Source organism: Oryzias latipes, chromosome 12, assembly GCF_002234675.1.
Source record: "Oryzias latipes chromosome 12, ASM223467v1".
In the NCBI taxonomy this organism is placed as follows: Eukaryota; Metazoa; Chordata; class Actinopteri; order Beloniformes; family Adrianichthyidae; genus Oryzias; species Oryzias latipes.
The window spans coordinates 13,820,021-13,834,980 of NC_019870.2; the positions used below are offsets into that span (position 1 = coordinate 13,820,021).

At 46.9% G+C, this 14,960-nt stretch overlaps 1 protein-coding gene across 2 annotated transcripts; it reads right to left on the reverse strand.

The window, feature by feature from the left end:
• Positions 1-1,365: 1,365 nt before the first annotated feature.
• Positions 1,366-14,896, reverse strand: setd1b (SET domain containing 1B). 2 transcript variants are annotated; one of them, XM_023960447.1, is made up of 19 exons: positions 14,491-14,896; positions 14,103-14,254; positions 13,757-13,855; positions 13,308-13,578; positions 11,915-12,036; positions 10,434-11,513; positions 8,546-9,235; positions 7,872-8,045; positions 7,710-7,803; positions 7,412-7,620; positions 7,239-7,320; positions 6,784-7,149; positions 6,572-6,706; positions 5,456-5,992; positions 5,161-5,327; positions 4,945-5,070; positions 4,717-4,836; positions 3,396-3,533; positions 1,366-3,321 (listed from the first exon to the last, which is right to left on the reverse strand). In XM_023960447.1, the coding sequence occupies exons 1-19, from the start codon at positions 14,549-14,551 to the stop codon at positions 3,148-3,150; spliced, it is 4,797 nt and encodes a 1,598-aa protein (XP_023816215.1). In that variant the 5' UTR covers positions 14,552-14,896; the 3' UTR covers positions 1,366-3,147. The 2 variants fall into 2 exon arrangements, with proteins under 2 accessions (XP_023816215.1, XP_011480129.1); XM_011481827.3 differs by having other exon boundaries at positions 5,456-6,478.
• Positions 14,897-14,960: the final 64 nt, after the last annotated feature.

The following is a 14,960-nucleotide window of genomic DNA, read 5'->3' on the forward strand; positions in this document are numbered from 1 at the left end:
TTTTGTTGAGTCAGCTTAAAAATAACACATAGCTTTCATAGTTATTTTACTTTCATTCAAATGAATTCAATTAAGTAGGCGTAATTTTGGTGCAGCTGTTAGATCGGAACCGCAAGGAATTGTGGGATACCATTCCCTTTGCCTGTCTGGACGGATTTGGGTTTAAGTGTGGGTTTTTGTCCAAATGTGTTTAGTTGTTTAGCTGTTTTACTGTGTTTTACCGAGTTATTTGTCCTGTTATGATTAATTCTTTCTGCACCATGAGTGAGAGGGAGGGAGAGGATGATGAGTTTATATAGCACCTCTGCTGGCTTTGGAGTATTTTTAAAGCCAGAAAAATATTGTAAGACCTTGTGTCCCATGTTGCAAATCTGTTTAGTTTCATTCATTTCATTGTAACAAAAATGAGTATATCTGCAGGTTTAAAATTAGACACATGAGAGTTCAAGAAGTACAATAAATTAAAATGGAAAACGTTTAATTGATTTCGAGTAATATGACATTTAATTAGATAAATGTGTAAATTTGAGTTGTAAAAGAAAAATTTTAAATTTCGTGTTACAATTAAAGTAATTCATTTAAGTTGGATAAGATATAGATATATATGTATATCTATCTATCTATATATATACACATGCGCGTCACAATGAAAAAGGAAATGAGATAGAAACTCTTGTGTTTACTTTGTCCGTTCTTTTTCTCCAGGCAGAAACTTTTTCTTTTGCTGATGCAGCCGTATTACTTTTTTGATGGGTGTACTCTTCGTCTCACTGGAGTCTGGCACTCTCTTTTGTTCTCCACGCGTTTCCATGGTGACTCCGGAAATTGGCAATCCATTGAGAATGTCTTTATGCACTTGCCGTGCACGCGCATTAACCCGGGTTACCAAGTCGAGCGTAATTACGCTAACTCATATCCGGTCTTTTGGAACCGACATACCCAGAGTAAGCAAGTTAAGGCGGATTTCAGCCAGAGTTCAGGGTTAAAGTCAGGGTAGTTTATCCCTTGTGCTATCTTAAAAGACCCCACCCTTACATTGACGTGTTCTCCCTACCATGACAAAGGTGGATAAAGGTGGAAAGATATCATTTAATCCATGGACACCAGTGAAGATCACAAATCATTGAAGAAAAAAGGTTCAGCGCACTGTCTAGTGGGTCTAGATGACCCAACTCCAAATGTTAAAGTGCCTAGGATAGCACAAGGGTTACACAAGCTTCCTGGAATACCCCCCAGGTTGGTTATCCTTGGAACAAATAGCTGGGAGGCAGAAATGCAGATGATTTACTTCATTATTTTTTTTAATTCAAATAAAGACAAAGAGTTATTTCAATTTACCAAAAAAAAGAGAAAATCAGCATTTCATGGATGTATGCAAAATTGCTTTATTTCACTTTTTTCTTTTTCTTTTTTTTTTAAATACATTTGTCATATAATAAATAGACACAAAAAGGCCTGGCCCTTCAGGCCTCTTCCCATGCCGATTCTGCACTTCTTTTTTTTTTATTCTCCACACCGCAAACAACTTTTCATAGAATTTACAACACAAAATAAAAAATAAAAAAAAGAACCAACAAAGCTTGACACAAGCCGAATTTCCTGCTACCAAGTCAGCGCTCACCTCGCCGCCCGTCGCGCTGCCTTTACGTAGCAAATCCCCGGGAAACAAAAATATATGTTTATATATTTATATAGTATTCACAGTTACACTATTTACACGTTGTAGAATTACAAAGCAAATGGGCAAAATACCAAGATGTTTCCACAAGAAACAATCTTTTCAGGAGAGGAGCGGAGACGTTTGCTGTACACAATGGACCTCATTCTTTAAATAAACAACCTTTTTGAATCGTCAGATTCCTTTTACAGATCCCTGAAAATATTTTAAATACTCAGTCTTTCATTAAAAAAAATGGAAAAAAGAAAGGAGAGATGGATCTTAAAAGTGTTACCTTTTTGAAGATATATATATATATATATATCAAATGCTTTTGATCTCCTGTACAAGTTATCATTTACAATATGAACATTAGTGATGGAAAAGAAAAAGCTACAATCAATGCAATTTAATAAAAAAAACAAAGACAGACTTGGTCTTGAAAGGGGAGCTGACTGGTTCAGAGCAATCCTGAAATAGTCTCTTTTTGAAGAAACGACATGAAGAAAGACGCGAATGAGAGACAAACAGGAAGTCAGCTGAGAAAAAAAAAATCTCACAGACAAGACGTGAGCCGGTTTCCCAGGAACAAAACAGAGAACTTCATTCTCCAGCCTCCCCGTTAACACACCTCTGAGGGAACAGACGCACCTCTTCCGGTAAACAAAGGCTTGTATGGCACTTTAACTGAGGAAGTGGAGAAACTGGAAACATGTCCCTGCTGCTCAGAGGATGCAGACAGAAGCTGTTTCAAGCGCGGCCTGAAGGGGGCAGCACATAGTTTGACAGAATACTCTGAGGAGACGATTAACACTCAAACAGAAACTACTAGTGTCTTTGAAGGAATCAGGCGTGAGGAGGAACCTCCGGACAACACTGGATACTGACTGATGCACGTCGTCTTGCATAAACCATTAGGAAGCAGCATGATCCTTTCTTGGCTGGTGGAGAAAGAAACTGTTTTTTTTATATATTTTGCGGCAGGATTGAATCACTTCTTTTAAATTAAGTTTGACTTTTATTCAGTAAAAAAAAAAAAAAATAATAATAATAATAAAATAAAGGATGCTGCTTCCAGGCAGACACGCTCGTCTGCTGGGGTGGAGCATCACGACAGTGTTTTTGAGCAGCTGGGTTGTTTGTACCACAACAAGTGTGTGTGTGGGGGTAAAGCTTATCCAACTAATAAGGAAGAAAAAAAAAGTGCGCACGGACCACATGGAGATGTGGGAGGAACCGTGCTGAAATACTGTCCAGTTCTGAGGCGACGGCGGGGAGGAAATGCCGGAACCGGCGAGTCGAGCAAAAGCGACGCCTCGTTCCTTTTTTTTTTTAAGAGCACCATGAATCGTAAACAATCTAGAGTTAAATAGATGAAGGTAGCTTAGCCTCACTGGCTTCTCCTCCTCCTTGCTCCTAATCTTGAGTTCAGAGTCGGCGCTTGTTTCTTTCACAGCCTGTGGGAAATTCTTCTGACCTGGACCGGAGTTTCAGTTGAGCGTTCCCCTACAGTTCTCCGCCCCACACAGACAGGGGATCTTCTCGTCCTCGATGGGGAACTTGTAGTCGTAGGTGATCTCCTCGTTGACGTTGATCGGCTGCCGAGAGTAGATCACGATCTTCTTCTGGGATTCCACGGTGATGACCTTTGCATAACAGTTGGGCTGCACACACAAGCAAACACACGGGTGAGAACGGGACGTGGAGTCTGGCGCCACAGACGCTCGCGTTGCCTTACGTTGCAGCTGTGGTTGATGAAACGGGCAAAGTTTCCGCATTTCGTCGCATCGATGATGGTGTCGTGGTCCACCCGGAACATGTAGCTGCTCCCGATGCCCTCCTCCTCGTAACGCTTCTCCCTCATGTCGGCTATCACCTGTTGGAGAAGACCGCGAGCAGGCTGTGAGAATCCCTTCTGCTGAACTCTAAAGAACCCTATCAAACCTTCAATTAGGAGCTCGTTTTCACAATCCTAACTAACACAGGCGTGTTCAGGCAGACCAGCGGTCCCCATCGTTTTTCAGTTCAATATCTGACAGTATTTTCATGGATCGGCCTGTATGAGACTGAAGTTGGCATCTGATTTGGTTTTTTTCGCCTCCAGTTTCTCTTGACTTTTGAGGGTAAACTTTACCTTCATCCATCTGTAAGATATCTGCAGCTGCTCTAAAATGTATTTGTACGCTAGATTTAATGTGAGAACATTTTAAATGTGATATTGATTTTCCCTTAACCCAAAGTGGTCAAAGTAGAAACTAAGGAAAAAAAAAGACAAAAATCAGACGCCAACTTCAGCCTTGTCCGACTTTTAAGGTGCAACAGATAAATAATAGCAAATAGAAAAAGTTAAAAAACGAAAAGAAAAAAAAATAGGTAAATGTTTTTTTTAAATATAGTCATAAAAAAGTATCCACCGTTTAACAAATGTCACAAACAATCCATATTTGGAGTAAAAAAAACTCCTGACATTTCTTTTATTTTGAAGTTGAAGGTTCTTTTTCTCTCTCCACGTGTGACCAAGCGACTTGACGCGCGTCCAGAAGTTTTCCAAAATAAAAGTTCCTTTAAAATCAGAATTTAAATCAAATGATAGAATGTTTCTCTCTGCAGCCCGGTACCAGCTGGCCCACTGTCCAGTACCGGGCCGCAGGTTGGGGACTGCTGTTGTAAGCTACACAAACCACATTTAGGGACAGAAAACTGACATGGACTAATGGTTTTACTGCATTAGTCAAAGAAATAATGTATTTTATATGTTTTAAAGGTTTAAAATGTCTTTAAAATTACATGAATATGTGTAACATCTAGATCAGTAAAGAAAATAGCTGTCCTATTCTTTAACTGTTTTAAAGAATAGGACAAAATAAAATGCATTCTAACTTTCAAAATAAAAAAAAAATAATGTTCATAAATATATCCTACTTTGTAAATATGCAAAACATTTATGGAATGCATGTTAATTGAAGAAGTATCTCTGACATGCTGTTGTCAGGTCTTTGCAGGAGGTTTTCTAGCTACAAAAATCCAAAAAAGAAAGCGAGCACAGGCTGATGTCTCACCTGTCTGATGTTCTGACCCACGTACTCGATCACCATTTCGTCTGCAGCTATGGGCTCCATGGCGAACAGACCCCAGTCGTGAATGTTTGATTTGCAGAATCGGATCTTCTTCTTCCGGAACTAAAAGAAAGACTTGACTCTCAGGATCACAGGAGCGGGTATTTGGCACATTTTCATTACCGTCCTTCTATACTTTAGAGTTTAAGGATTCTGGTTCACTTTATTTACCTTCAGCTGGTTGAACTTCAACAAGTCGCTGTCACAAGCAAAAGAGGACAGCAATCGCCGCTGTTCTGAGCGGCGCTCCGAGCCAGCTCTGGAAGAGGCTTGGACCTGCGCTGGGATGCTCATGCCCTAAGAGGATGACAGGTTCAGCAAACCATGTTAGAACACATCTGAAATGTATCCGTGATCCGTTTCCATGCACAGATCCTTCCCGCCCACCTGTGTGTCGACGGGCGGCTCTTCCGACAGCAGCCGTGAACTCTGCAGGTACTTGATCTTGTCCTTTTTGTCGATCTTATAGTACCCCTCGCTTCGCGCGCAGCCGGTGGCGTGATCCCTCATGCCGTCGTCCCTCCTCTTTTTCTTCACTACGGGGATGTTGGTAGGTGCAGAGAAGTCAAAGATTCAAACAGACAGGGAGGCAACACAGCCCAACAAATAAATAACATGTCCCAGTTTTCACCAGCAGAGGGCACTGCTCTGTCACATTCAGTTTGCCGGACAGAAAGGATATGAGGGTGGTTGACCCACAGCGTGTCGTTCAGCCAGTCGTTGCCGTTGTCCTGCTGGAGCATCTTGTCGTAGGTGATCTGCAGAAGCCGGATGTCCTCTTCGTCGATGCCTTCGTTCCAGATGTCGTATAGGATCGTCATCTCCTCAAAGTCAGAGCGCCGGGTAAAGTAGGAGCGTGGGGGCGTCGTGACGGGAGACAGGCTCCCTCGAAGCAGCTCCTCCCAGCACCGCCGCGACCTCCTTGTTGACTTAGCCACCACAGGTGAGTCCTCGTCGCAGGAGAGCAGGCCGTCCTCCGCCGGCAGCACCGTCTGAGGCTTGGAGCCTTCTTCCCGAAAATCCAAAGTGCGGTGTTTGGGGGACTCTGCAGATATCGCATGAATGGATGGATCCTCCAGATGGGCTTCAGGAGGCAGAGGTTCTGATTCAGCTGACAGCTCTAAAGACTCGTGGGCTGGGGAGGCCGCCAGGCCCTTTTTGCCTTTAGGTCGGCCGATCTTTTTCTTTGACGGCGTGCTGTCAGAGGGCTCGGGAACATCTACGGAGAGATCAGAGGACAGATCTTCTGGGACACTTGTGGAGAGCTCGGAGCCGGCCGACTGAGTCTGATGGGGAAGGGAGTTGAGGGGGGGCTCTTTGAACACGGGTTTATCATCCAGACTTTCGGAGGATATTTTCCTGTTAAGCGTTAGCACTGCGGGGTCGGGGAAGACGGGGGTGAAGGTTAGGTCTCTCCCTGGGGTTCGAGGGAGCCCTGCACTGAGGACCGGGGACTGGGCGGGGTAGGAGAAGGGGCTACCGGGGATGTGAGGGGAGCTGAGCAACAGGCTGCTGCCCGTCAGGGGGGCGTCGCTGCCGGGTGTGATGGGAACCGTGTCGGTGCTCTGGGATTTGCCCAGACCCCGAGCCCGTTCCATCAAGTCCCTGCCAGGCGTGCGGGGGATGTCCTCCTCTGTGGGGAGCCGGGCCCGCTGGGCGAATTCGGGGATTGGAACAGAGGGTGGGTGGAGGAGGGAGCGAACTTCTACAGGAGGGTGAGGAGGGAGGGAGGGGGGAGTTAGAGAAGCAGAGGCGGGACACTTTAGATCAAAGAGGGCGGGTTCTGGGGGCACCTTACCTTTAGCTTTCGTCTCCTGGTCGCTATCTGGCAGCGTCCCTGTGGGAGTAGGTGGGCGAAGGTTTGCTGCGTGTTCTGCAGGTTCAGACTTCCCCACAGCTGCGCCGCCGTCCGTCTGGATGTCCTCCTCTTTGACTGAAAGACAAGAGAAGACGTTTCTGAGGACGATCTGTGACAGACAGCAGGCTGGAGCCGACAGAACAGCTAGACACCTTTAGGCAGCGTTGGCTTCAGGTCTTTGGCTGACACCTCCTCAGGACTTGGAGGTCTCCTCTTGTGTTTGCTGCTAACTTCTTCCCTCTCCTCATGCTCCTCTTTCACCTCCACAAGGGGTCCTGTGGGAGGGCTCGGCGGTCTGACGCCTGCCTCCCCTTCGTCTTCCGAGGAAGAAGACGAGGAGGAGGAGGAGGAAGAAGACGAGGGTGTCCTTGGGCCTTTGCGACCCTCCTCTGACACCTGGTCGTCCTCATCGTCTGAGCTCAGCTCATACTCTGAGGAGCTGGAGCTTTCAGAGGAGGAGTCGGAGCTTTCCGAGGTGGAGTCGGAACTGGCTTTGGAGGACGCCGGGCTGCCCGCTTCTGCCGAAGAACAAACCCAGCAGAGAGGCGATTTAGAACCGGAACCCTGAAGGGTCGAACTGCAAGCACACGTCGGATATATGAAGTACCGTCATCGGATGAATCAGAGGACGAGCTGTCTCCAGACGAGTCTCCAACGTCTTTCCCATCATCCTCTTCCTCGCCACTTTTCTTTTAAAAGGAGAATAAATACGAAGGAATAAAAAACAAAACAAACAGATTTATACGTTTTTTTAATTTATTTTTTTAGGGTGGAGCTTACCTTGCCTGACGCGAGTCTGTCTTTAACCTTCACTTCATCAGACTCTCCTTCTTCCCTGTCAGACAAAGACTCCTCCTTTTCTGAGGTGTCCTCCTCCTCCTCTCCCTCACTGTCCAGCACGCGGGGTCGGGAGTGCCGTCGCTTGGCGAGGCCGTCGGCGTCCATCTTGGACTCATCTGCAGGGAGCTCGGTCAGATCTCGATCTCGTTCTGCCAGAGAATCACCAGCAGAGAAGCTGATTTTTTGACGCTCCTAAAGTCAAAATTTGACGTCTGGTTAAGCTCAAACGGAGCCATACCTTCGTCCTCAAGTTCGTCGTCTACCGGCGTGGACGGCCTGGCACGTTTGTTGTCGCTCGCAGATGCAGCCTCAGGTGGATCTTTCCTTTTCACCTAAGCACAAGCCCCCACTTTGAGCACCCAGACACCTTCATCGACACCGACGACATTCTGAAACTGACCTTGAAAGAGGGCAGGCGGATGGCGCCCCGCAGTCCAATTCCCAGACCCATTCCCTCGTAGCCGAGCCCCTCGCCCTTGTTCCAGTTCTCCAGCAGGCTTGAGCCTAGTGTCTCTTTAGGTTTGGGTCGATCCTCTTCTTTGCCCTCAGAGCCCTTCAGAGGAGTCAAAGACGCCTGGAAAGAAGAAAACAGGGATGTAATCCAAGATTCACTTTTTAATCCTTAATCCCAGTGTTAAAACATTTAGGAAGTGTGTTTCTTTTTAAAGCGGCGAAAGTTGAAGCTGACTTTCAATCAAAAACTGAAACAGGAAGTAGGTTGAAGCCGTGACCCTTTGGCATTTCCCTTGACAGACGGCTTAAATGATTGATGAGTTAAACTGTTGACTTTACCAAAATCAAATGACTCCACAACTCATTTGCATTCCTCCCAACGCAGAGGCAAGAGTGAGATCCGATCAATCCATTATGGTATTTGTCAAAGTGGCAGGTATAATGGCATACATTCAAAACTCCTGGCTGTGTACACAAACCGGACAGCAGAGAGGCAAATCAGCGGGAAACTCAGACTGCTGGTCATCTGCTGAAGCAGTGCTGACCAAACGGAGGGACGGATGGACATTCTCGTGTGTATGCAGACCTATGCATCTCACTTTAACTCCAAAAGCATCTCACCTTTGCCGAGTGTTCCTTCTTCTCCCACCACTCGTCGAACGCTCGGAAAGCCACCACCTCCACCATTTTGCGGTTGAGGTCCCTCTTCATGATGGCCTTCAGCTCTTTGACAATAACCAGCAACACGCCGTCAACGGTCGCCTTGTGGGGATCCTCCTTTTTGCCGTCGTAACCAGGCGGGGGAACGGTGGGGTTGAATTTGGGTATACTGGGGTTCTGCCATTCCTGTGCACTGTTGGCATGCGTGGCGCCCATGGCCAGAGGCTGGTAGGGCCCTGCGAACGCACCGCTGTCCATATAATGTGGATACACGTAGGGCCCTCTAGTCTGAGCCATGCGACTCAGCATCTGCTGCTGCATCTGGAAGGACATGGGAACGGTGCTCCACTGCAGCCGGCTCATCAGCTCCATTTGCATTAGCGGCATCATGCTGGGGGCGTAGGGGCTGATGGGTGCCAACATGTGAGGAGGCACCCCGGGGTGAGCGGCCAGGTGAGCGGCCAGGTGGTGGTGCATAGCGAAGCCGGCCTGGTGCTGTAAGGGGTGGTACCCGGGAGGGATGGCATGGGTATGCATGGGAGACACCGCAGAGTTTATTACGATGTCCTTGCTGCAGTCTCCACTGGTGATCGGAGCGCCCGGCATCTCATCGTCTGAGATCTCCATGTCCTCCCCCGAGGACTGGTGACCCTGGGTGAAAAGAGCATGATGGTGGCAGATCAGAAAAGTCTGTCATTCTGAAAACTTTATGAAGAAATAAGTGGAGATGCACGACGTCACAACATCTCAAACGTTGTGAAGCACAACACTTTGAATAAAGACATTCTTAGAAATTCTATTTTAATCTGAATTTTCAGAAATTTTCATCAGAAAAAAAGCACAAAAAACACAACTTTGATCGAGCCTGGTCTTTAAGTTCTTCTCCAAGCGTCCATCTAGGCTATTTCACGTGTGTTTGATGCATCCGACCATGTTGGATCTGCTTTCAAAGTCTGATGCAGCATTTCAAAATAAGAGCAACAGACGACTTCCAAGTTCAAGGACCGCTGGCGCGGTCAAACGCGAGCAACCTGCATCGCCGGTCAACGTGCTTCCAAACTCAGTTATTTGTTTAGACAAGGAAGCAGAGCGGCGAGCCCCAAACCAAAGGCGTAAAAATGAATCATCTTATAAAATACCACCGAGCAAAAAAAAAAAGACCTCTGTCACAACAGAAACATAACTAGAAGAAAGCGGGTGTGGGAGGGGCTTCAATACCCAAATGACCTGCTAGCTCTGTTTGCATTGTGATAACTTGAAATATGAGACTGTCAGACTCGGCCTAAACCAGGAAGTGAAAAGCTGAATGGGGCCAACCACCTAACTGTGTTTTCCTCACTGTGTGTAGCAAGTGTGTGTCTCTGTGTACACGTGTGTGTAGTGTTAGAAAGAGGAAACGAAAGGCTTTGAATCTTTAAACAGCAAAGCTGCCCTTATTTCTTGTTTCAGACCAAAGTGTGGAAATGAAAACATCTCCAACGTCCCTCAGTGTGAAAGTAGAAGTAAGGTGGCAGAGGGATTCATTCATATTTGATTTAACTGTTGCTCAAACTTAGAGCTTCAAATTCGCAAAATCTAACATGCAATATTTTCAGTAGATATTTGTTTATGTTTGAGATGATAAATTTGGTTAAAGAAATTGTTTCTACTGCAGTAGAGAACAGTAGAACAAAAGGTTTACTACCACCTTACCCCGAGACTTCCTGTGTCCCCGATATAACTGTCACTTGGCGGCACGCATAAACCTCAACGCCACACTACAATCACCCAGTCAAGCTGCTGCATCTGCCATCTGAGCGCTGCACCTCATGACAGAAATCTGCTTTTGCATCTCAGTGCCCAAACTTACCGACTCCATCTTTTCGGTGGAGGAGCGGCCTCGTAAAGTGGCGTTCTTGAGGTCACTGTTGCCCGTCTCGTCGGCGGCGGGAGAGCCGATTCTCTTGGCCGACAGTTGGACTCCAGGAGTTGGCTCGTCGTCCTCCGAGTCCGGCAGTGGAGTCGGGCTGATGTCCTCCAAGCCTGTGCTACACGGACGGGAATTCTGCTGCCCGCCGAGGTAAGGCGGGATCGGGGACAGCTGAGAGGATGAGGAGGAGATTGGACTTCCCTCCATTTGCACCTCATTGTCCGAGTCCCTCTCCTCCAGGAAGGGCAGCAGCTTTGTCCTTTTTTCCTTGAGGAGCATCTCGATTCGGGAGTCCAGACTGTTCCGCTCCAGATCGTGCACGGGGGAGCCGGGTGAGGGGCATCTCTCCGGCGTTTGGGGAGGAGGGGTAGCTGGAGCCGCCGTGGGTTCTGGTGGCGGCTCCGGGGGGGTTTCTGGTCTCTCCTTGACCGGTACAAAGTCAACTGCAGCTGGCAGAGGCGGCTGCGGCGGTCTGAGATACTCCCCCTCCCTCTGGGCCGGGTGATGGAAAGCTGGTTCTGCCGGGGGGAAAGCGGGAGGTAATGGAGTCTGGTAGGGGGAAAAGGCGGACTTAAAGTTGGGCGTAGCAGGTGGAGGTGCAGAGTAGGCAAAGGTAGGTGTGGAGGGTGGAGGTTCGGGAGGGGTGAGCTGGTGCTGTTTAAAGGGCGACTGTTCGGATGGCGTGTTTCGATACATGTTGCTGCGATACTGCGGCCGCTCCGGTCTGCGGTTGTATGCATCCTGGAACTTGCTCTCGTGGCGGCGAGACTTGTAGCTGCCAGAGCTCTCAGTGCGGCCGGACTGATACGCAGGCGTGGACTGCCGACTCGAGTAGTTGGAGTCTTGAGAGTAGGGCGTACCGGGCTGGCGTGGCGTGTGAGGGGTTCCCTGGGACTGCGGGGTGTCCTGCCTCAGGCTGGAGTAGCCCGTTTCCAGGCTGAGGGGCGTGTTGGAGCTGCTGGGCGGCAAAGCCCCTCCCACAACCGCCATGCTGCTCTCCGACAACCTACGCTCACAGGCCTGCAAAAAACAAACCAGATGGGAGGGGTCATCTAAGCAGCACACCAGAAATCTAAACCACATCGGTGACATTTTCTGTCATCGGGAAACATTTCCTAAACATTAGCCACTCTCCTCCAGTGGATTTAAGCAACACTTCAGTTAACAGATACGAGCGAGTCACAGATCTTGAGCCTCTAGGGCAAAGGGCACGTTGCAGTGCCTTCAGTTCAGAACAGTCAAGGACCTCAGTTATATCTCATCAGCCCACCTACCACCTGAGCTGATAACACAGGTGACAGAGGAAATGAGAATCACAATTCAATAATAACATCAAGACAAAATGTTTTCCTTCAAATTCTCCAAATCAGCAGTTTAGCAGGGTTTCAAAAACCAGTTTCTACTGTTAATTATTCTTTTACCAGTATTGCTTCAGCCAGACTGCGAGGGGACACTTCCCTGGCCTCCTCCACCCCAACAGGCAGGGTTTTCGGCGTGTAGCTGCCATTCATGAGGAGCTGGAAGTACCTCAGGCGGTTCTCACCTGTCAAACAGTAAATGTACCAGCGTCAGCTTGAACGGGCAGATTAAACGTGACTTGGTCAGACAAAAAAAACATTTGTAAGCTTTGCAGCAAGCTTCATTGAAATCACAAATCAGTCACAAACTTAAAAAAATAAAAGCATAAACATGTTAGAAATGACAAACATTCGTGAAATTAAAATATGGCACTAAGAGATGACACAAACATTCATACATTCATTAAGAAAAACACACAACTATGCTGATTTTTAAATGTTATTTACATTTTTTCAGGTATTTATTTTAACAGGTGTAACAATGAATGGATTTATATTCCTATGATCCAACCAGATCCATCTGTCTGTTTTACATACCATCATAAAATTGTTTCAAAATAAAATAGATCGTTTATATCGATATTGGGAAAAATACGACCAAGTGCCATCACAGCGGACAACACACATGATGACGGCAAAAAGTGATCGGGCCATCAGAGACGTGACCATACAGTGTGCTAGAATGTTCTAATGATGCTCCATTTGTGGAACAACAACAGTGGGCTGCACTCTAGAAAACTAAAGTATGAATGGACTTGTCATTAATTCTTTTGTGTCTATACACATTTATAATTTACACTTGATTATCTTGCAAGAAAAACAAGGAATCTAGAAAACTTCCACTGCGCTGTTCAGTACCAGGTCTTTATCTCTGAGTAACACTGGATGAATTTTTGGCTAAAGATGTCCCTGATCGATTTTAGATCGGTGAATCCAACCGTTCAAAATGAAGCAATATCAACGATGAATCACATCATCAAACACAAATTATGATATGAATTGAACCGCTGTTAAAATGAATCATTACACCCCTATTTATCAGTAAAAGTGCTCAAGACAAAAATCAACTGATTAAATATTAGCTCAAAGTAACAGTAAAGCATCAAAATACCACCAAATAAAAATATACCTTTGTTCTTTTTATATACAAATTTTCCTAAAAAACTACATATATTCCTTTATAGAGACAAAGTGGTGTGGAAGGGGCTGACATTTGGGTGTGTGTGTTTGTTTGCAGGTGTAAAATGATGCACAGAGGGAATAGGAAGCACCCCCAGCTCTGGGCTTGTGGGAACACACTAGTTTTCAATGAAATTCAATTATCCATGTTGCCGGGCAACGCATGCAACTTTGAACACGTGACTGCTGTCATCCTAGCAAGTCAAAAACAGAGAGGTTTTTGGACTGTAAGCTACACCTCTATGCCTCAACGCCGCATGAATGAATCTGTGTTTACCTTTTGGGTCCAGCTCCACGTGGATGATGTTTCCCATCACTGAGGTGTTGTGCAGCGACTGCACGGCCACCTTGGCAGACTTGACGTTCTCAAAAACCACTTTAGCTATTCCCAGGTGTTTCTTGTTCTTCGGATTGTACAGGATCTCCACCTCCTCGATGTCTCCGAATTTCTTGCACATGTCGGTGAGAAACCCCTCCCGGATGTTGTCGTTGAGCCGGGCGAATGTCACCTCCTTCGGGGGCACGGGGCCGATGTAGCACTCATCGATCTGTGAGGAGGGAGAGGAATGGCTTAAGCTAATGATAAACGGTATTGGGGTTAATGTTGGGGGCGAAGGGGGGGGTCCACATTTTTCATGGAAGATGACAGGGAGGGGGGTGTGTCTGCAACTTTTGACGACTCATCAGATCCATGATGTAGTAAATACGATTTATGAATGTAAACACCTTAAATTTAGGCACAGGGAGGTCCGTCTCCTTATATTTCGTCCAGAGCCGACCGATCCTCGGGTCTCGAACCATGTCCACCGGGGGGATCCCGGGGTTCTGTGGGGGGTAAAAGAGAGGGAAACGCGGCGCTGTTATCCACGCTGATCCGACTTGTTGCAAAGTCGTAAAAATAAATAGATTAGTAAATAAATCTGTTCTGTAGACGTGGTTTATTCAAGAACACATTTGGAAGATGCCCGTGGACGGCCCCCGGCAACACGGCCACTTTGAAACCAATCATGGAGGTCGGCTACTCGGTTACTATTGTGGCCGTTCCGGCGCGTCAACGGCGGCACTGACTCACAGGCATGCTGAAAGTCTGTCCATCGTAGCGGTACAGTTTGTGGGAGCCCTTCTTCAGCGCCGGGTCCACTATCAACTTGTAACTTCTCCAGTGGTGACTCCGCTTCTCCGCTGAGCCGCACACGGGATGACTGTCCATGCCGTTCGCCAGACCTGAAACGACAGCCAAGCGACAGGCAAAACGGGGAGCTACGGTTAGGCAGCGCTAACGCGATCCCCTTGCCAGCCCCCCGACACTTTGGAAACAGAAATATTACAGATGCACGGCTGGAGCTGAGGAGGGAACCCCTGCGAGAGCGAAAGGGGGATATACAGCGTATATATCCCACTTGCGGAAAACAGGCATGAGGAAGGCTGTAGAAAAGAGGAGGAAAAAAGCACAAGCTTACTTGAACTCTGCTTTTTGCCATGGTCTTCGTTGAATCTGTTCCTCTCCCCTGGCTTGGACATAGTTCGTCCGATCGAGTGGTTTTTTTAATTGACGAAAAGGTGAAATCGCTTTCCTTTCGCCGCGTACATTACATGATTTAGCTTGAAGAATACTGCCTCCTTTTCAGCGAGAGCCAGCACATATTGTGTGTGCCTCTCTAGCTTCTGTCTCTCCCACAATACACCGCTATGCTCGCCCAACCCTTACGTGAGTCGCACTTTCGTGACAAACTTGCATTAAATTAGACCGTAGATTTAGCACTAACAACAACACAACAAAGTATTTATTATCAACGCAGTCGTTTGTGCTTGTCCTAAAACGTGTATATTTTTTTGAAACGGTAAAATCTTATATACCTTGAATAATCTTTTGTGGAATCTGCTGATTGCATTTACTTAGCTAGCAAACACAAGATAGTCGCGGAGAAAT